Source organism: Arachis stenosperma, chromosome 2 (genome assembly GCF_014773155.1).
Source record: "Arachis stenosperma cultivar V10309 chromosome 2, arast.V10309.gnm1.PFL2, whole genome shotgun sequence".
Classification (NCBI taxonomy): domain Eukaryota; kingdom Viridiplantae; phylum Streptophyta; class Magnoliopsida; order Fabales; family Fabaceae; genus Arachis; species Arachis stenosperma.
Genome location: NC_080378.1, coordinates 75426902 through 75449832, shown reverse-complemented (window position 1 = coordinate 75449832; position 22931 = coordinate 75426902). Strand labels below are relative to the sequence as shown.

Here is a 22931-nt window from a genome sequence, read left to right as displayed (position 1 = left end):
TGCCTCCATATTCCTTTCTTCTAATTCTTCTTCTTCTTCCCTCCCCGGTTCTTTCTCCCTCTCGTCCATTTTCTTTCCCTTTTTTCCTTTTTTTATTTTATAATATTTTTTAGTCAGAGATAATTAGGTAATAAAATTTAAAATTTTGGTAAAAGGACCATTTTAAAACTAAGTTAAATCTTAGGGACAATTTTATATGCAAAAAAAAAAAGTTGAGAACGAAAAAAAAATCCGATACCGTAGAAACTAAAATCGTACTTAACCCTAAAAAATATTATCTAAAATATTTTCCACAATTAAAAAGTGATCAAAAATATTTTTTAAAAATTTACTTTTACTTTTAAATAATAAAATACTAAAATATTAGTACAATCTATTTTTTTAATACTTTTTACATATATGTAATGCCCATATATCACAAAATCTACAATGACATAAATTCTATGAAACACGGACACTTCGCTAAGTTGTCGTATCCAAGCGATACTCGTCTAACACACATATCTGCTTTGTCCAACCATGTTTTAATAAAAAATAAAAAATTTTCTTAGAACACATTTGGATACACCTAAATACTATTACATATCAATGCGTCCAATCTTATTATTAATATATATTCTTAAAATAAATTTAAAAATAATATATATTATTATTTATCAAAATAAAAAATATTTTAAATACTTTATATAATTAAAAAATATTAAAAATAATTAAAAGAATTTTTATTTTAATATTAATAAAATATTAAAATATCACTGTAATTTATCTAAAAATATTTTATATTTTATATATATGTTGTGTTTCGTGTCTTGCCTACATATCCCGTGTCGTTGCATCATAGCATAAATTTATGGTGTTTTCGTATATCTTCGGTCCCGTATCCGTGCATACAAATTAGAAATGAGTTAATAGTCAAAATCGTCCCTAAAAGATACCTCCATCTCCATTTTCATTCCCGAAAGATAAAATTAATCGAATTTGTCCCCGAAAAATACCTAACCTAGTCACGTTCATCCTTCCGTCATCTCCTTCGTTGAATTGGCAAACGTTTGCTCACATGTGTCGTTAACTGCCAGCGTGGCATACAATCAAAACGACGCGGTTTTGATACAATGCTCTCCTACCGTTGAAACGTCGTCGTTTAGTCTCCAGCTTCTAGGCCACGCCCGCCATATCTGAGTTGTGAACCTTGTAGCCAAGAGCAGCAAGGAGCTCGTCCATGCCGCCGCCGCCGAAGTTTGGGTCGTGGTCTTCCTCCCACATCTTGGCCTTCCCGCTCCACATTGACGAGCATTCGCCTTTGGCCACACTGTTGCTGCTACTACCTTGCTGAGTTGCGAACCTTGTAACCAAGAGCAGCGAGGAGCTCGTCCATGCCGTCGCCACCGGAGCTTTGGTCGTGGTCTTCTTCCCACATCTTGGCTTTCCCGCTCGACATTAACCAGCATTCGCCTTTGGCTACGCTGTTGCTGCTGCTACCTTGTTGGCCATAGCTAGAGCCAGCTTCACTGTGATCCCTCTTGATTTCTTTGATTGCAACAAGAGAAAGGGAGAACCCAAAAACGATGGAAATGGAGATAAGATTAGAATTAGGGTTCTAATCGGGTCACACAGTAGTGGGAGAATGGAGGGAAGGGGAAAGGAGAAGGAGGTTATGAGGTTTGAAAATTGGTATGAGCCGTTGGAGAAGAAAAAAAAAATGGGTTGAAAATTGAAAAGGGGATTAGGGTTTATCTATTTAAGGACTAATTTAACTTAATATAAAAGACTTATCTTGTCAGCAACAAAGTACAACTTTGCCTATCACACTGGCAGTTAACGACACAAACGTTTGTCAGGAAATGACGGAAGGACGAACGTAATCATATTAAGTATCTTTCGGAAACGAATTTGATTAATTTTATTTTTTGAGAACGAAAATGAAGATCGAGATATCTTTCAAAGACGATTTTGACTATTAATTCAATTAGAAAAAGAATAAATTAGATAAATCAGCATCAGATATAACTTGAGAAATAGAAACTCCCAACATAGTCCCCACCCCTCAAATATCCTTCACCAGCTTACAAATTAGTTCCAGAAAACAAATTGACTCAGTATTTTTAATAAGGACCATCCCAAGAACTCCATTTGCATTTGGACTAATGCATATGATAAGATTTTAGCCGACCGTAAATTTGCAAATTCACTTAAACTCTAGGATCCTGAACCTATATAACTAAATAATTAGTTTCATGTTGAAGTACAGAAGCAACCCTCTCATGGCTATTGTCATTAATCAAGCAATGCCAAAACTGCAGTTTTCTCAAATGGGTTCATTTGAACTAATTGCTTAGACATAGCTTTGTTTGGAAATATGTTATCGGCTTTCATCCGCTCACTGATTCCATATGCTGGCTGCTTGGCATTTATGTACGCTTGGATTAGAACTTGATACTGAGTGAATCGAGAAATGTAGCCAGCTTTCCTCATTAGGTAGAAAATCTTTTCTGCATTATGAATGTCGCCGCTCTTCGCATACTCTTCCATAATAGCCATGAAAGTATCAAACAATGGCTTGTTTCGGTTCTGCTGGATTGCGGTCTGCAAGAGAGAGTCTGCCTTTTCTACTTCCCCAGCTTGGACATGAAGTTTGACAAGAGCATTGTATGTCAATAGGTTAAGTTTGCAGCCGCTATCTAACATTCGCTTAACAAGATCCTTACCCTTCAATAGCATATTATGATTAAGATAAACCTTCAGGAGTACATTATAGTTACCAGAAGAGAGTTTCCATTTCTTCGACATAAACTCAAAAATTTCCTCTGCTTTATCAATTTTGTTTAATGCTCCCCATGCTTCAACTGCACTCATGCAGTCCTCAATTCGAGGGCTAGATTCACAGACCTTCCAAATTCTCTCTACTTCGTCAGCCTTTCCCAACTTTGCATAAAGGCAGAGCAAAGTAGGGCAAACCCATTGTTTCTTTTTCACGTTTTCACCTTCCATCTCCTTCAATATAGCTTCGGCTCTTTCATTAAACCCAGCAGAGATGTAATGTCTAGCCAAGGCTGCTTGTGTTTGCAAGTCTTGTTCAATGCCTTCTGTCTTCATTGTCTCCACAATTTCCTCCATCCCAGCAATATCATTGGACCCTTTTGTGTCTATCAAAATTTTATAGGTAAGCGTAGAAGGTTTGACATTCTCATTTTCCATCAACAATAACACATCTGCTATCTTCTTCTTGTCAACCCTCTTATACAAAAGAAGCATTTGGTTACAAGCAAATGTTGTACGAGGTAGATCCAAGTCCTTCATTCTATTGAATGTTGCCTCAGCCTTATTCAACTTGTTCTGACTAACATAATTAGCAAGTAAAGTTCGGTATAACAACTCCCTTCTGAAAGACTTTGGAACACTGTCAATAAATTTCTCTGCCATTGGCAGACCACGTAATTTAGCAATCAAATCAAGTCGAGAAGCATAATCCTGCTCTAAGAATTCAAGCTTCTTGTTTAACTCTAGCCACTCGAAGAGCTACAATACCAACAAAAAAAGTACAACAGATTCACACAATTAAAATAAGATAATATCATAAGCGAGAAGCTCAAACAAGGCAAAACATGTCAATCAGCAACAAAAGGAAATATATAGTCCTTTTTTCTTTACATGGAAAATATATAGTCCTTAAACACAAAAAAAATGCATATATATATATTTTTTTCTTTTGTGGTGATAAAGATTTCATAGAATAATGAAAATTTCATAAAGACAATTATTAAAATCAATGAGGAAAAAGATATCCAAAAATATGCCCCCAACAAATTATACCAGTGACTATGGTAAAAAGACAAAAGAAGAGCAACAATATAATCCCTCTTATAGAGAAGCCATAAAGGCTGAAAGAGCACTAGATGACCATTAAGGTGAGTCCAAAATTCAATGTCCAGGTTGTTCAAACTTAATCTAGCAAACTAAATTAAATTTACAATATAAGTAATTGGATATTGGCCCCGAGTATCAATCCACTGCAGGAACAGGAAACATTTTCAAGCAGGAAACTGCTAAACGGGAGAGATGCTGAGAGAGAGATTTCCGCTATTAATTATATCACAAACAGGCTGGAAAAATTCAAATATCAAACATCCATAAAAGTAAAGCAATGTCTAATACTCTACTTAATCAGCATGAGTTCACAAATAAAATGAATCAGATTAATTGTAAGAGTAGAATACTATTAACTTTGATCAATTTACCTGCAAAGCCCTCCCATACATTTTACGCCTCCGGAGATTAACCAAGGCCAGTGAGATTTCTTGTCTACTAATGTCTTTCCCTTCTTCAATCCACTTATCCAAAGCCGAACGAACAGACAATCCTGGAGCTTTAATAATCGCCGTGAATATTTTTGACAGACGCTTACTACGCTGTGATTTTTTCTCTATTGGATCAATCTCAATGTCAGATAACTCCATCTCGTCGTGTGATTTCTTAAAATCCTCATCATCATCGCCTAAGTCAGTCTCAACTTCGTCATTAATCCCTCGTGTCTGCAGCTCATACGACAGCGCTTCATCCAAATCATCGTCATTGTTCGTACTATTTGCATCAGCTTGTGATGAAAGTTCACGTCTGCTCATAGTAAATTTGGGGGAAGAATGACCTGCATGATAACATGTCATTGTTGACAGAACTTTGCTTCGTGTTATTTGAAAAGATCCACTGATACCAGCCCCATCTTCCACAGCAGTTGGCATTAGCTTGATACAAGAAGCAGTAGATGCTCCTAGACTAAATCCTTGGCTCCTGCAAACAGTGCACATTAAAAAGTGACTGCAAACTCTTATAGGGACTAGAGCATGACCAAAGGCAAAATCTGAAGCTAAAATAAACCAACACAACCTTTCTAGATAATAAATGATAATTCAATGTTTTGTTGCTGGTTCAAGCAACAGAATCATGCACCATGTTATGTAAGAAACCAAGTCTTCATGTTATAGACAATCTACAAATATATAAACTCATCCCCTAAATACTAGCCTAATGGACACTACAACCCCCAATATATGAATAAAATTGCGCACATTGCAACCCGGTTTAACATTAATTCTTTCTTGCACCCCCTTAGTTTACATTAAAATTAATTTTTACTTCAACTTAAATAACATAAATTGTCAATATTATGTATGTCACCCATTGTTTCTTCCTCCTACAGTCACATAACAAGCTGTCAAGTTCTCATCTCTACAGCTTGCTCAAAAAGAGGAAGAGGCAAGTCAAAAACAAAATCCAAGTCCTACCCACCGGGTAGCATCAATAGTAGTCAAACATCTTCATAGTACTATATCATAGATTATTCATGTTCGAACCATACATTTCTAAATCTGTTAATATATGAAATTAGCATCAAATTAAACAAAGTTACAAGGTCTAGTTGCATGAAATGTATTACAGCATTAAACATGTAAACTTTTGCTACGAATTTAAGAGGCACTCATTTTGCAATAAAAAGGAAAATTAAGAAACAAAACCTCGATTCAAAGCTCAACATTTAGTTACGAAAAAATATGGGGAAATACTTCAATTTTTCTATCGAGAGTAGAGAATAATGGAAAGGGCAACGAGGGAGAAGGTAAAGAGTGTTATTTACCTGAGACTAAGACGAATGGAAGCTCGACGAAGAGCCCACATGGTTGACGAGTGGAGATTGAGAAAGGTGCAAAGTTCTTGAAAGCTTAAACCCTAGCAAGTAGCAACAACTAGAAATGTAAAACCCTTCAAAATACTATTAAAAAAAATAGTATAACTGATCATCTAACCCAATTAGCTAAACATATTCCCAGTTTCGTCACAGAACCTATTGTCTAATCAGTAAAACTAATCATTAATTTATCTAATTAGCATCAACTTAACATAAACAAATCTAAACCTAAATTAAAACTGAAAAAACTAAGCATAAACAATTAATAAATAATAACTGAAAAAAATAAAAAATAAAAACTCACCTACAGAAGCAGAAGCAGAGTAAGCGACGGAGCAGCTTTGGAGCTTCAGCCTGAAGCGGAGGGGAAGCACGAGCACAACCTGCAGCGGAGCGGAGACAGACGACGCAATCAGAGGATGCAAAGACGGGCGAAGCACACAGCACGGAGGAGCCAAGACGGAGGAAGGAGAGCGGAGACTGTCGGCGCGGAGGAAGGAGAGACGACCTCCGTTGGCTGCCGTTCTGTTGGCGGTGACCGGCGCGGTGAGTGAGGTAGGGAGGAGGGAAGTCCGTGCGTAATGAGTGAGTGATGAGTGAGTGAGGTTTTTTATAGTGTGGGGGCCCCGAGGTTATGGGGGTAGGAAATTAGGGTTTTTCTTTTTTTTTTTTGGCAAGGATGAATACCTCGACTTTAATTTTTTGTATATTGAAAAAATGTTGGTGTAATACTCAATCATTGGATTTTATGGTGTTTTCTAATATTGTGTTTTTTAAAATTGTGGGAGCGATAATACATCCTACTCCCACAATTTTAAAAAACATCATAAAATTTAATGATTGAGTATTACACCAACATTTTTTCAATATACAAGAAAATTAGCCAAATACTTCTCCTGATAATTTTTTTTAGGATATCGAGGTTTTCGAAAAAAAAATTGGACTTTAATATTTAATTTTCTGGGATTTGTTAGTTCTTTGTCAATAATCCCTTTTTAGAACATATTTATGTGATACATTAATAACTAATTAATTATTTTCCACATATGAGCGTTTTTTCATACAAGTCCATACAAATCAATATATCCTAATTCACCTCACTCGTGCCTCTTTTAGTATGTATATATCACGCGCCTCTTAATTTAACAGATTTTTCAATCAACGCGCGAATATATAACTTTTTTTCGAAAGGATTTCGTTTCCTTTTTCGAATTTTGTCTGTGGTTTCGTGCCTTCTCTCTGCATTCTCTTTTGTCGTTTTCGTACATTTCTTTATGCATTCTCTTTCGTCGTTTTTGTGCGTTTCTCTCTGCGTTCTCTTTCTCGTTTTTCTCGATTTCCTTTGTTTTTTACGTTCGTTTTTAAATCAAGCTCTGAAATCATTTTGAAGATAATGAATGATTCAAGTTCAGATTGTCAACTGAACTAGAGTGAAGTGGATTTTTGTTTTGAGTCCAATAAAGTGCCTGAGGTGTGGTTCAATTCCAGTTAATGTTTTTGTTAGTGGTTTATGATTGTGGAGGTGAATAATATTGTGAACCTTGCTTGTGAAAATTGTTGTTCATTGTTGATTCTTTGAATTGAATGTAATGTAATAGTTCTGATGAATCTGTTGCATTTTATATCATACTTTGGTTATAAATCAAAAATATTTGGGTGTATGTGGAAAAGTTTCGTTGTATCTACAGGTTCTGACTTTTTCAATTGAATGAGAGTGAATTGTATTATTGTTTTAGTTGAATTATTTTAGTTTCTATTTGATGATGAGTCCTGAATCTGATTTTTTTTATTTTTGATGATGATTGTATAGTTGTAGTTGCATTCTATAGTTTATGCTAGCTTTAATATGGTGTATTGTGGACTATTTTGGGTGTGTTTTGTAGTTTTTCTACGATTTTGATGAGTATTTTGTTCCCAAAGTTGGGATGATTTTTAACACGCTTGAAGATGCTGCAAAATTCTACAAGGATTATTCGAAAGCTGCATGTTTTTCTAAAAGAATTCGGAGCACAAATAAGAAGAAAATGAAATTAAGAACTAATTGATTATATGTAGCAAAGAGGGGAAATGGAAATTGAAAATATCTCTGACCGAGAAGACAAACCCCTCAGCAGGATTAAATTATCCCACAATAATTTATATACACATATTAAAGGACATTGGTGTTTGAATCATTTTGAAGGTCATGTTGCATCAGTCACATCCCTGTTATGCAAATCAAGCAGAGATGCTCAAACAGCACAGGGAACTAAGCATGTCCATGCGTCGTATGATAGAAAATAACGAGGAAGCTGGAAGCAGACCAAGCAAAACATACCAATCATTTGTCACAGCAGCCGGGGGGTTACCATGAGTTAAATTTTATCGAAAAAGACGTGAGAAATTACATCACGAGAGAAGTGCGAAATGTTTCAAAACTAGAAGATGCAAAAGAATTTGGAAAATACTTATTAAAAATAAAAGAGAAGAATCAGAATTTCTTTTTCGAGCTTGAACTCGAGGTCGATCATTCAATTAAGATTGTTTTTTGGGCGGACGCAAGGAACAGGGCTGCCTGTGAGTATTTCGGAGATGTTATTTTATTCGATACGACCTACAAAACAAATAGGTAATATGTTGTTTTGGTTTATGCTGTTCAGGTAATGTTGTTTTTTAAATCCGTAGCAGAGGTGTACATTGCATGTTTTTGGGTGTAGAGAGTTATTATTTTGGTGTATTTAACAATTTTGTTTCTGTTTCGTCGTATTCATGTATAATCTAGTTTTTGGTTCTTTTGTCGAGGTGAATCACCACGGTCAGTCAACACTTCTGTGATGCGCTTTGATGAAAAACGAGGATACTCAATCATTTAAATGGTTATTTGAATATTGGCTTCATTGCATGGGAGAAAATCCTTCGAAAGGGATTCTCACCGATCAATGTGTATCGATGCAAAGGGCCATCGAGGCTTGTATGCCAACAACAATTCACTGTTGGTGTATTTGGCACATCATAAAAAAGATTCTAAGCAAATTAAACGGCTACAAGAGACACCAAGAAATCGAATAAGAGATGAATCATGTTGTTTGGAACTCTCTTACGAAAGAATCATTCGATAGGAATTGGAATGATTCTCTGATGAAGTATGGTCTTGGGGACAACAAGTGGCTTTTCAGGTAATGTTGTTTTTCAAAATCTATAATAGAGGTGTAAATTGCATGTTTTTGGGTGTATGCTAGTTCTAACTTAGGTGTTTTTGCAGAACTTTACGAAGACCGTCATTTATAGATTCCAGTTTATCTCGATCACCACTTATGGGCCGGAATGAGAAGCACACAAAGGAGCGAAAATATGCATGCTTTTTTTAACAAGTTTATTATGCGGAACAGATCATTTATCTAATTCCTCAAACAATACGATAATTGCCTAGGAAGCAAAGAGCAAAGAAAGAGAGAATCGGATGCTGCAGATTTTCACACAATCATACCGTGTGCAACAAAATTCTCAATAGAAGCTCAGTTTCAACACGTGTATACTCACGAGAAGTTCAAGAAAGTTCAAGCACAATTCAAAGAAAAGATGAAGTGCATTATAAGATCAAAGCACTCCACTCTAAGCTATACGGTATATGAAGTTGTAGAACAAGTTTTCAACTCAACATTCAACAAGTTTGCGGTTACATATGACACGGTAGCAGCCCAAGTGAAATGCCAGTGCTTATTATTCGAGTCAAGAGGGATATTGTGCCGTCATGTCCTAAGCGTGTTAAGCTTTGAACGAGTAAACGAAGTGTCACTGAGATACATATTGGAACGATAGAGCAAGAACATAAAGAGAAGACACACACATATCAAGAGCAGCCACGACGAGCCACAGTTGGAGCCAAAAAGCAAGAGATTTGACGAATTGGTGTTTTGTTCGCAAAATATATACGAATTTGCATCAGAATCTGAAGAGCTGGCTGTGATTTTGTACCACGCCTACGATAATGTCATGGTTGAGATGCAAGAACTGAAAGTCAAAAGCAAGGGGGCATGTTCGTTATCTCATGAAGATGCTAACTTAGAAGCCATTAACGAGCTTCAAAGCCCTCCACGGGTAAGAACAAGAGGACGTCCCAAAAATAGATCAGGTTCAAAGATGGAAAAACAGATTGCAAATGCTTCAAAGAAAAAGAAAACGAAAGCTCTAAGCAAGGTAAAAGTGATTTTCTTTAAATATGGGCCAATTGAGTTTAATTTTGTTAATAGTTTTGCTAATATGTGAGTTTATTTTTCGCAGTTGAATCTTTTTTATGGCGGATCAGTGGTGCAATCAAATTCCAACCAATATCATGGACATGTTATGAATTATCATTCAGAGATTCAGTAGTACATGATAGGTTTTGTGTAAGACCCAAAACCTTTGAAAAAGGCTATCATTAGCTAATTTCAAATTCAGTATTTCTGTAGCTTTAATTAAAAAAAATGATCTTATTAAAGATAATTAAGGCAAGTTTTGATTTATTGAATTTGAGGCGAGTTATGATTATTATCCAATTTTATAATTATTGGATTATTTTCTATATTTGAATTATAAAGTTGATAGTTATGAAATAATAAGGATTTTATATGATTTGGATTGGATAAGTAATATTTTAAATATTACTATTGCTATTTTGGAAAAATGAAGAAATTAAGTATATTATTTATAATTATTTGACTTGAGCATTTTTATTGAAAATAATTTGTAAAATTGATGAGCAAATTGTATTTTCTATTAGTGTTGGATTTAATTTGGGTTTTAATTACTATATTATTCCTAATTTTATGTGAAATTACTAAAATACCCCTAACCCTAATTTTTGAAAATAAAACCCTAACCCAACGACCCGTTACCCAACCTGGTTTCTTTCTCACCCAACCCAGCAGCAAACAAACACCTTTCCTTTCCCAAACCAAAACGCAGCAACGGCTGTAGAATGAAGCAAAAGAAAGAAAGGGGTTAGGAGGAAACGAGAAGAAGGAGAGGGGAGACGGGAGGAACAGCGCCGGTAAGGAGCCACTATTGCCGCCGCTTCACGAAGAGAGGAAGAGCGCGAGCCAGGGCACGCGAGACGGGGTAGCCACTGCTGGTCTCCATTCTGCCTCGCCGTCACCACTGGAGTCGCACCCAGTCCCTAGTTGCCGCCGCGCCGCCCAGGACAGCCATCGCGTTGCGTCGCCGTCTGCACCAACGCCGAGGAGACCGCGCGGGAAGGAGAGACGCACGAAGGAGAGAGCGGATCTGAGGCCGAGCTAAGGTCCAGCCACCGCGTCGGAGCCCTTTCACGTCGTCGGCATCGCTGTCGAGCCCTGACGCCATTGATGGAGGACGCCGTCGTGAGGAGAAGCGTCGCCTCGCCGCCGTTGCTGGTGAGCCCAACCGCCGCCGATCTGGTCCGAGCGAGAGAGAGAACGCGAACAGAGGGCAAGCTGGGGAGCCACCGCCGCTGTTTGCTGTATCCACAGTGCTCCCTATCACCTCCGCTGTCTGGAACTGCGCCGCCCTGCCTGGCTGCCGGGGAACGCCATTTTCGTCGCCGGAAGAACACTGTTGGTAAGGTCTTGTTAATGGATTTTATTTCTTTTGAATTCTGAGAATACCATAGTCACGGCTTGTTGCTGCAACGGTCATTTGAGTCGCGTAGAGGGAGAAAGAGCCACTGGGTGTCGCCGCACCTAGCCTTCACCGCCTCTGTCACCGAAAACAGCCACCGAGTCCTCTGTTTTGGTAAGAATTTCTGAGTCGAAAGGCCTTTTGTCGCTGCTCTGTAAGCTTATGCTGAGGCATTGTGGTGTTGTCCATCATAGGGTTGTGGATTCGTGCTTGTATTCTGTGCTCGGAGTTGTAGCCGCCTCGTTTTGTTATCCCAGTAGGTATTTATGTTTCGGAAATCCTCGCGTTATTGTTCTGTACGTGTATTAATGCATTTACGAAATAAATGTTCTTAGGGTTTAGTAACTGAGGTTGCTTGTTGTAAATTAGAGCTATTTATGCTGCTGCAAAAATATGTGGGCTGTGCTTTGAAGCTGCCTTTGATTTCGGGTGGAGGCGAAAAGGACTCGATGAAGCGTTTGGATTATAAAATTTGCGTTTTGAGGTAGGGGCGCTTTCCAAAAACTATGTTTTGTGTATTGGAATTATTACATATGGATACTGATGTGAGATATTGTGTATTTGGTGATTGTATCTGCCTTATGTATTATTTGATTGACTCGAATGATTATGGATATTGGTTTGGCTGAATTGTTGTGCGGCTTTGCGAAATGTAATGTTTTGAAGTTGATTCTTTAAATATTTGAAATCTGAGTTTAATCCGCTGAGGATTGATTTGATTTGAGTTAATTGTTTTGATGATTTGAAAAGTCGAATGCACCTTTGAATTCATCCTGGTTTACTTTAATTGACTTGGTTTTGGACAAATGATTTATGGCTGAACCGATTCTTTAAAGCTTTGAAAATGAGTTAAATCGGTTGATATTGAGTTGATTTTGAAATGGTTTCCTTGAGATATGCCACTGAGGCGACCGTTGGATTTAGCTTGCTTTTGAATGGATTTCTGGTTTTGAGCTGTTGAAAAGGAATGAGAAACGGTTTAGTTGGGACCCGAACCGGGTGGCAAAAGTCCAAGTTTTAGGGGAGGTGCTGCCGAAATTTCTACAAAAATCCTAGTCTTGTTTGAAAAGTTATTTAAAATGGGTTGGATTTGAGAAATTGTATTATTTGATTTGTTAAGAGAATATTTATGTTTTCAAGCTTAATTTATTTAATGAACTTTATGCGTTGAGTTCGGCTTATTTAGAAATGAACTATTTGTACCGTTTGATTCAAATGAACCGGTTTCGTTTCAAATGAGTTGATTTTTGGACCGGGTTGGAACTTGTGATTTTGGATGGTTCGATTTCATAATAAATTCAGTTTTATTTACTTGAACCGAGAATCTATGATTTTAAGAGTTTCAATGAATTTTAAGGAATTTGATGTAAGTTGGCCTTCCTTAAAGATTTGGGACTCTGCCGAGAAACTTTTGTTATAAAATCCCATTGTTGGATGGGTGATTTTGAATACTTTGAAATAAATCCTTAACTTGCAATGGTTTTGGAAGTTTTGGAAAGAGAATGCCGAGAGTGGCTTTGTTTTAAAAAGAGAACTCACTTTGAGTAAATTTGGCTTATGAGCCTGAGATGATTCGAGAAATGAGATCTTTAAAGCCAAGGCTGAAAAGAGTTAAAATTTGATTTCAAAGTGAAATGACTTGAGAAAAGTGAGTTTTGGCTTAAATGCCGATTTTATGAATTTGATGATGTTGAATGATGGAAGTACTGCTTTTGTTATGAGCCGGAATGGCTGTGTGTGATATTGATTTATGGCTGATTTCCGAATGAGTTATAAGCCGTATGGCTGGCTATGAATTGTGAATTTAAGCCGAATGGCTGAGATGAAAGTTGTAAGCGAGTATGCTTGTGTTTTCTCTCTGGTTGTAAGGGTGACAGGGCACCGATACCCTCTAATGGCGACAGGGCGCAGATACCCTCTAATGATATTAATGCGCAACAGAGAGACTGTGCCCGGGTTAGCTACCGGACACGTCGGGTTGGCTTGATAACCGACAGATGATATCATCAGCCACTAGGACAGGCATGCATCATATGCATCTATGTGACATTGTTTGGGTGTGCATATTGTACTTGGTTTGCCTATGTGATTAACTGCTAATTGTTCTACTTGCAATAACTGTTTGTTTGTGTTTGCATCTTCCTACTTGTGTTTGCATTTGGAACTCTGTTGGATTGTGGTGGATTGGTTGTGGTTGGATTGTTTGGGCCTAGGGCCGTGGTTGAATGAGATGGACTGATGGTTGATTTCGGTTTTGTGTTTCTGGTTTGGAATAAAATATGAAAGGCTATTTTGGTTTGGCGTAGATAAACTGTTTTGAAAGACTTTTGAGTTTTTGAGAATTGAATGGTTTCTCTTTCGGAAAAGGATTTCAGATTCCTCTTTTATTGTAAACCGTTGTTTTTGAAAAGAGGCATAAGTCGGTTATTAATCACTGGTACGGTTTATCTTCACGTATCCTATTACAGTAATTCCCAAAAACCCTCTACTGAGAACCCTTTTGAGGATGATGTTCTCACCCCCTACATTTTTCCCCTTTCAGGATATGGGCGCAGAAGTCACGAAGAGTTTATTTAATTGTTGTTGAGATGCTCTGTATTGCTTTAGATTATTATTTTTGTACCCTCGCCTTTATCTTGATATATTCTGTAAGAGGGATAGGAATTGTATTGGATAATGTTTGTAATATTATTTATATATGTATGTATATATATATGGATGTACTCGTTATGAGTTTTTTGTAAGTTGTATGATATCTATGGATGTACGTTATCGAATGAAGTATCTTGGGAACGATATTGCGGTAAAAAGTTTTAAACAGGCTCATATTTTAGTATTAAATAGTATAAGTGTCGTCGTAATGTCCGATCTATCAGAGTTGCGCAGCCGGAAGCGTGAGCTTTGGTAGTTAGGGTGTTACATTTTGGGGTGTGGATTGACACTATTTTAGTGTACCAAATGAACATTTTTGGGTGTATTCTGCATGCTCTTGTTTTTGACATTTTTTATATTTTGAGTTGCTGCTATTTGTATTGGAAATTAGTGTCTTGAACTTTCTGAAGGGATTTGTTTGTTCTAAATTTACAATGCATATACAATTCAATTCTTAAAGAGGGTAACAATTCAAATTTCTGAATTCTCATAACTCTTGGTTAGATTTTCTATGGAAATATATAAGCACGCAATTTAGGTGTATTCCAGTAATTTTTGGGTGTATTATAAAAGAAATTTGGCGTATTAATATATTTGATCTTATTTTTCTTGATTTTTTTGAACCTGTAATTGACAACTTTTGAATATAGCACAGACAACTTCATAGAAGTTTATTTATGCAAACAAAATTTATAATAAGATTGGATTAAATATTCACTAACTATACAAAAAGTGTTCAAACTATTCACAAACTACACAACATTCAAACTAATCACCATCATCATTTGAATCTAATTGACAATATGGACTCAACAATGCTGCAAACGGCATGGACAATCTGATTGCTTCGCTTTCTCGAATGGTTATATCTCTTTCTTGATTCATTTCATCAAACAGAATCTACGAAGCGTATTCAACTCTGAAATGGTCCACCTCCACCTACAGTTTAAAGAAATTTCTTTTTTCTAAACTCTGTTAATTTAGTACAGTAATATAGAGTTATATATTTTTAAACATAATTACCCGCGTCCAATTCTCTCAGTCATATTTGCCCTTTTTAATGTTTTTCGGCTCGATTGTCTCGAGCCATTTCATTACATAAACTGAAACAATCGAAGCTAAAAACAAAATTAAATTAGCAAACTAAAATAGAACAATAAGAGAAAATACAAAATTTTTCAGAGCGAGATTTATACTTCGTTCTTTGGCCCGCAATGTTGACATATGGCAGTTCAATTTGATCATCATTTTTCCTGGGAGGTTGCCCCCCAGCAAATACTCTCATTCTAGAAATTACATAGCCCTAAAAACAAAAAACAAAATATAAGAAAGATTATATTTAAAAACCTAATTACACCCAAAGAATCCCATAGTACACCTTATTTTAAACAGCACTACACACAAATCTTATAATGCTAACAATAGACTTGTACCAAAGAATTTATAGAGAAAACAGAATCAACTTACAACAAATTTATTAAGCTTCATTCTGGCTGGGAAGGGACACTTCTTGTTATAGGGGTCAAGAACACAAAATTTTTTGTTTCTAACATCTGCCATCCATATCCATCAATGATCTGCGTAGCAAACAGGGACAAATATCTGAAGTTTAGCCGGATAGAACAATGTTTTAGTTTAATTGGCACCTAACAAAAGAATTGTGATAAGAAGTTTTAGAAACGAAAACTTATATGGATGGGATGCCAACTTTTTTAAATTCAAATAAGGGATGAACATTTTGTAGTCTAGAATGTCAAAGGGCTTATTTGATTTTTTATGTAAGAAGTCCCCACCGCCATAATTTCCCAAAACCAAATTCTGCATAATTTATATAACACTAAAAAAAATAGTTATTACACACAATACATTACATAAATACACCCAAATTTCAGAATAATATACCTTACCACAATATTAGGAGAGACAGTAAACTTTTCCTTCAAATCTTTTATTTCTTTCTTTGTTGAGAATTAGACACATTGCAATGACAAGCTAGAAAAACAAAAAACCCAAATTAATTACATCAATATTTCAATCACAACATTTCAGTCACAACAGTATAATTAAGAATCATAGGGCAAGTGGCACAAAAAGGTAAAGGAGGGAGCAAATACATTGTATACTTGGAGCCACAAGAAAACAAACAAGCATTTAATTGAGGAAGTTTGTATAGTGGTGTGGCATGATAAAAATGAGTCGGTGCATATTCCAATTATGCGCGCAGTTAGAACACACACAACGGCCGGTGAAAACGGCATCCACACAATAAAAAATTAAGCATGAGTTCCTCAATTAAACGGCCTAAGATGCAAGTAATAGATGAGCATCAATTAAGGACAAGCAAGCTTTGGCAATTATAATAAGAGTGAATTGAATTTAGGAAATATTGGATATTGAAATTGTACATGTGATGGCACAAAGTTAATATAGAATAGCACAAAAAAATAATAACCAATTCAAATGATGAAAAGAAGACTACTTATTCATCATTAAAAAAAAATAATGAAATAATCACATAGACAAGGTTCTTGTTCCAAAAAGTGACAAGCTTGATAAGAAACAAGTCAAATTAACTCAAACAAATGCAAAGCATTAACAAGAAACAAGGACCTTGTTATATGATTATATTAATTTAAAAACCTTGATGAACAAGTAATTCAATTCAATTCACTAAATTCAATATGCACTTGTTAAAATTTCCACCAAATAAGAGACAAATGTCAATTTTCATATCAATTTGGTGTTAGCAACTCAAACTAATAAACAAGCACATTATTGAAATTCCAATCTAAAATAATATCATAATTATTCAAAAGTACACAATTCTTGATTAGAATGCCAAACAAGAATATAGTCCAATACTTGTGGTAGCTACAACACATGCATTAAACAAAAAGTTCATTCGAGCATTATATCAAACACATGGCATGCAATGCACATATTCACCAAATTCAAGCAAAATTCAAGCAATAACAACCTATAAATTAGAAATTGAACACTTGCAACTCAACAACAACTAATTAAGTAAAACTTAACCTACATTACCAAAGTTAAACAAAGAAAACAAAAATTAGCCAAGCAAATAAACAAAATAAAGAAAAGTAAAATATAAAACTTGAAAAGTTGAAGAATGGAAGAGAAGAAGATGGTGTAACAGTGGTACTTGTGAAAGCCACTGCGAAGCTCACGGCAGCTGGGCTCTGGAGAAGACACCGGTGGTGCTAGGAGGAACAGGGGATAGCTTATGCGTGAGCATCTTTCCTATCTTTTCCTAGTGAATTTGCATCTAATTTGTTAAGTTTAATAAAGAATTAATTATCTTTTAGCCAATATGGATGCTACTTTGAGTCTTTTGCAATTTTATTTATTTTAGGTAGCATTCGGATGGATTAGATGGAGTTTTTGCAGCATAAGAATCAAAGGAGAGGGCTGCGAGGAGCGACGCGTATGCGTGACTGACGCGTACGCGTGATTTGGAGCTTTCCATGGAGACGCGTGCGCATGACTGACGCGTACATGTGATTTGAAGAATTACACAGCGACGCGTGCGCGTGACCGACGCGTGCGCGTGACTTGCGAAAAAGACTATCGACGCGTACGCGTGACTGACGCGTATGTGTGACATGCGCCGCGTGCAGAAAACGCAGAAAATGCTGGGGGTGATTTCTGGGCCCCATTTTAGCACCCAAGTTAGGCGCGGATCCAGTGAAGCCAAGTGGTCCCCACGTTACAAGACGTGGAGTAGTTAGTTAATTTTGATTTAAATTAAAATTTGATTTTAAAATAGGAAAATATATTATCTTAATTTTAGATATTAGATTTTAAATTAATTAGGATTAGCTATAAAAATGAGAGACTTCTCTTCTATTAGGAGATTCCATTAGAGGGATTCCATTAGGGAATTCTATACAAATTTACATTCCGCATTCCATGAGCAACTAATCCTCCATTATTAAGGTTAGAAGCTCTGTCTATTTGTATGGATTGATTTTATTGCTTTTTCTATTTTAATTTATGCATGGATTTATAATTTAAGAATTGTTTTCGCTCTTTATTTTATGAATTTGGGTAGAACGGAAGTATGACCCTCTTTCTATATGAGTTCTTGTAAAACTTGGAAAAGCTCTTTACTTGAACAACAGCTTGAAAACAATTTCTCCTAAATTTTAATTATTTGGATTTAACGGGATACGTGACATATAATCCCCTTATTTTTGAGTAATTAGAATTTTTGTGGCATATAAACTGGAATTTAAACTTCACCTTCTAATTGGAATTAATTGACCAAGGAATTAGTAGTTAATGAATTTTAGAGAAGACTAGAAAGGTCTACGGAATTAGGGTCTAGTCACATATAGTTTGCCATAAATTTAATCCTACATAATTAAATTAGTTAGTAAGAAAAGTTAATCCAGAAAAATAGATAACTCTGAAACCTTAACTATCTTCTTCATATTTTATTCCCAATTTATTCACTTATTCACTTGTCTCTTCAAACTCTTCTTTACTCTTTGATGCTTTTTGAACATCTAAATACTATTTTCTGCTTGTCTAACTAAGCCTATCAAACACTATTGTTGCTTAATCCATCAATTCTCGTGGGATCGACTCTTACTCACGTAAGGTATTACTTGGTACGACCCGGTGCACTTGCCGGTTAGTTTGTGGGTTGTAAAATATCGCATCAAGTTTTTGGCGCCGTTGCCGGGAATTGACTGTGATTAACAACTATTAGTTGTTTGATTGCTTAGATTAGACATTTTATTTTTAATTTTATTAAAATATATTTTTTGAAAGAAAATTTTTTCAATATATATATATATATATATTTTTTTTTTGATTTATTTTATTTAAAATTTTTTTCCTCTTATCTTTTGAAATTAAGTTTGGTGTCCCCGTACTAATTTTTTTAAAAAAATATTTTTTTTAAAAATCCTAGTATCTTTCTTTGTTTAATTTTTGAATTTATAGTTCACTTCTTTTCATTTATTTTCAAATTTTTATTTATTTTTTTCCTTTTCAAAAAAATAATAATATTTCTGTTCTGTCTTCTTTGCTTTCCTGTTTACCACATGATGCGTTTAATTCTTTTTGGTGTTTTGTGCTAAGGAAAAATAATGGAGAGAGAAAACATGGGTTACTACTCAGACCCAAGTAGTGATTCATATTATGGTGGATGGAGGAACTATCAAAATTTTGGTTGGCAAAGTCAAAACCAAAGAAATTTCAATACTCCATGTTCCAACTATCTAGAGCCACCACCTCCATAGTCATATCAAGAACCACCATCTCAATATTCATATCAAGAACCATCATCTTTCTATTCATATCAAGAACCATCATCTTTCTACCCATACCAAGAGCCACCACTCCCTATTCATATCAAGAACCATCACCTCCTTCTTATGCATATTAAGAGCCATAATCTCCTTATTCATCTCAAATACCATCAGATCTTGAGCTCCTCATGAAAGAATTCCTACATGATATAAAGACGAGTGTCAAAAATGTAGAGAATTATGTGCAGACAATGATCAAGAACCAAGAAGGGAAACAAGCAAATTCTTTCCCAAGAGATACAATGCAAGATCCTATAGAAGAAAGTGAGGAAACCAATCAAAGGAGTTTATACTCCAGTGAATCAGAGAACTTTCCATCCTCACACCTGGAAGAAAAGGAAGATGCAAAAACAAAGGAGGAAGATGCACCCACAAAGGAGGAAGATGCACAACCTCCCATGCCATTGGTAAGCAATGAAGAAGAGATTGAATTAGAAGAAAGCTACCAAGAGGAAGAGGTTGAAATTGAGGAAGCTTGCAAAGAGGTAAATGAATTCAAAGAAGAACACAAGGGAGTGGAGCTTGCAAGACCTCTTCCGAAGCCATCACCATCCAATACAACATTCAAGTGGGTAAAATTACTATCCTTAACCTTTACTTTCCCACTTGAATATGGGCTACTAGAGACAGATGGTCAACTTAGAGCTCTTTGTGGTATTAAGAGTAAGAGGAAGATGGTTAGTGGCAAGAGTTGTCAAGCAAGGTTCAATATGGTTGCATGCTCCAAATTAAAGTGGAAGGATTTGTGTAGAGCTAAATTGAATGGGTCTAGAAGGTTGTTTGGATGTCTCTATGAGAATTCAGACTGTTTGCCACCCGGTGGGAACAATGGTGATCCACAAGAAGACGGATGTAAAAGCAAGGTTTGGGACCCTGGGATTCATTCCCACAACCAACACTCTTGGGGCCCTGTCACTTGCTTCAACTTGCTCAAAGGCATTATGCGCCTAGTTTGGGATCCCGGTAGCCATTGGAATTACAAACATTGGTGGAAATTCCTGGATCAGTACAAGCACAAGCCACCATGACAAGGAGCTCACCACATGTCCAACTTAAGGACTTTAACTAAAAGTGCTTAGTGGGAGACAATCAACCGTGGTATGATCGTTCCTTTTCATTCTTAGTTGTTTTTCATAGTAGTAATTTTCTTACTTATTTGATTTTTATTGAGTTCTTACTAATTTTCTGATCACACAGCTATTTTAGAACAGGAACCGGATAAAAAAAAGAGAAGAAGAGCACATGAAGCGCACACATCATATGCATGTGCGTGAAAAATAAAATTTAACAGAGAGTTGCGCGAGAGTGGCGTAGAAATAATGCCTTTCGCACAAACAAGCCCACGCGTACGCGTACCCCACGCATGCGCGTCATTGGTGATTTTGGCACTCCACGCGTGCATGTCACTAACGCGAACGCGTGACCTGGAAAAAGGGCGTAAATATGTGTTTGGGCAGAGACTTGTGCTGGTTTGGGGCTAGAAGTGTGCTAGACGCACAAAATTGACCACGCATACGCGTCTTTGACACGAGCGCGTCATTTGCACAAATGGCCATCCATGCGTGCGCGTACATGACGCGCACGCGTCGATTGAAAATCTGGGTTCCCAAGCCACGCAAACAGCGAGTTGTGCGTGCGCGCGGCTGGCTTCGCGCGAATCGCACAAAACCCAGGGCACGCATTCGCGTGCCTGACGCTTACGCGTCATTAAGAAAAATCCACGACCCACGCGTACGCGTGCTGCACGCGTACGCGTCGCCTGCGCCGCACAACAGTTTGCCACCCAAGTTTTAATTTTCTTTTTCTCTCTCCCAATGCTAATTCTCTCTTGTTCTTTTATCCCTTTATTCTTCTTTCATCTTACTATTTGTTTTTGTTTTCAGATATTCTTTGCTTGAGGACAAGCAAACATTTAAGTTTGGTGTTGACACTTCGCTTAAAGCTTTTCTGTTTATTCATATGGCACCAAAAGAGAGGCGAATCATCTTCACAGAGGAGCACAACCTGAAGAATAAAATGGCCACTAGGATAACTAAGGTGGTTGAGTTCCTTTCATTTTTTATTCCTCCCCTCTTTTTCTATGTTATGTTTCGGTTTTCTACTATTTTGCTTTTTCTATTGCATGATCCTTTATTAGTGAGAATCCTGGGTCTAGTTTAGTTTTCCCTTAAATATTTTAATTCTAAATAGATGTCTCATGTATTACTCACTAAGCTTGAATTCAAATAAAAAATACAGAAGTGATGTATTGCATGAGAAATTGAGTTAATTTTAAAAGTAGTCTTATTTACTTAAATATGGTGGTATTTTCTGTAATTCTGAATGCATGACATGAACAGTGCATTTTTTTATAGTGAAGTTTTTGAATGTTAAAATTATTGGCTCTTGAAAGAATGATGAAAAAAGAGAAATGTTATTGATAATCCGAAAAATCATAAAATTGATTCTTGAAGCAAGAAAAAGCAGTGAAAAACACAAAGCTTGCGAAGAAAAAAATTAAAAAAAAAAAGAGAGAAGAAAAAAAAGAAAAAGCAAGCAGAAAAAGCCAAGAACCCTTTAAACTAAAAGGCAAGGGGTAAAAAGGATCCAAGGCTTTGAGCATTAATGGATAGGAGGGCTCAAAGGAATAAAATCCTGACCTAAGCGGCTAAATCAAGTTGTCCCTAACCATGTGCTTGTGGCGTGAAGGTGTCAAGTGAAAAGCTTGAGACTAAGCGGTTAAAGTTGTGATCCAAAGGAAAAAGAGTGTGCTTAAGAACTCTGAGCACCTCTAACTGGGGACTCTAGCAAAAACTGAGTCACAATCTGATAAAGTTCACCCAGTTATGTGTCTGTGGCATTTATGTATCCGGTGGTAATACTGGAAAACAAAATGCTTAGGGTCACAGCCAAGACTCATAAAGTAGCTGTGTTCAGGAATCAACATACTGAACTAGGAGAATCAATAACACTATCTGAATTCTGAATTCCTATGGATGCCAATCATTCTGAACTTCAAAGCATAAAGTGAGATGCCAAAACTATTCAGGATTGCAGTTGTAAACCCCACTATAAGAAGAGATATGAGCTTAATCGAACTCTCATTCTCATGCAAATTCACATCCTAAGCTTATATTAGTTTTGGTTGCTTGAGGACAAGCAACAGTTTAAGTTTGATGTTGTGATGTGTGAGCATCTTTCCTATATTTTCCTAGTGAATTGCATCTAATTTGTTGAGTTTAATAAAGAATTAATTATCTTTTAGCCAATATGGATGCTACTTTGAGTCTTTTGCAATTTTATTTATTTTAGGTAGCATTCGACTGGATTTGATGGAGTTTTTGCAGCACAAAAATCAAAGGAGAGGGCTGCGAGGAGCGACGCATACGCGTGATTGATACGTACGCGTGATTTGGAGCTTTCCATGGAGACACGTGCGTGTGACTGACACGTACGCGTGATTTGAAGAATTGCATAGTGACGCATGCGCGTGATCGACGCGTCCGCGTGACTTGCGAAAAAGACCATCGACACGTACGCGTGACTGATGCGTACGCGTGACATGCGCCACGTGCAGAAAATGCAGAAAACACTGAGGGTGATTTCTGGGCCCCATTTTAGCACCCAAGTTAGGCGCGGATCCAGTGAAGCCAAGTGGTCCCCAC

The 22931-nt window shown here is 36.5% G+C and overlaps 1 protein-coding gene across 1 annotated transcript; it reads right to left on the bottom strand.

Annotated features, from left to right (window-relative positions):
• Window positions 1-1982: 1982 nt before the first annotated feature.
• Window positions 1983-6252, bottom strand: LOC130961759 (pentatricopeptide repeat-containing protein At1g80270, mitochondrial-like). Its single transcript, XM_057887756.1, has 4 exons — window positions 5985-6252; window positions 5630-5721; window positions 4236-4785; window positions 1983-3516 (listed from the first exon to the last, which is right to left on the bottom strand). The coding sequence occupies exons 2-4, from the start codon at window positions 5668-5670 to the stop codon at window positions 2275-2277; spliced, it is 1833 nt and encodes a 610-aa protein (XP_057743739.1). The 5' UTR covers window positions 5671-5721; window positions 5985-6252; the 3' UTR covers window positions 1983-2274.
• Between the last annotated feature and the right edge of the window lie 16679 nt (window positions 6253-22931).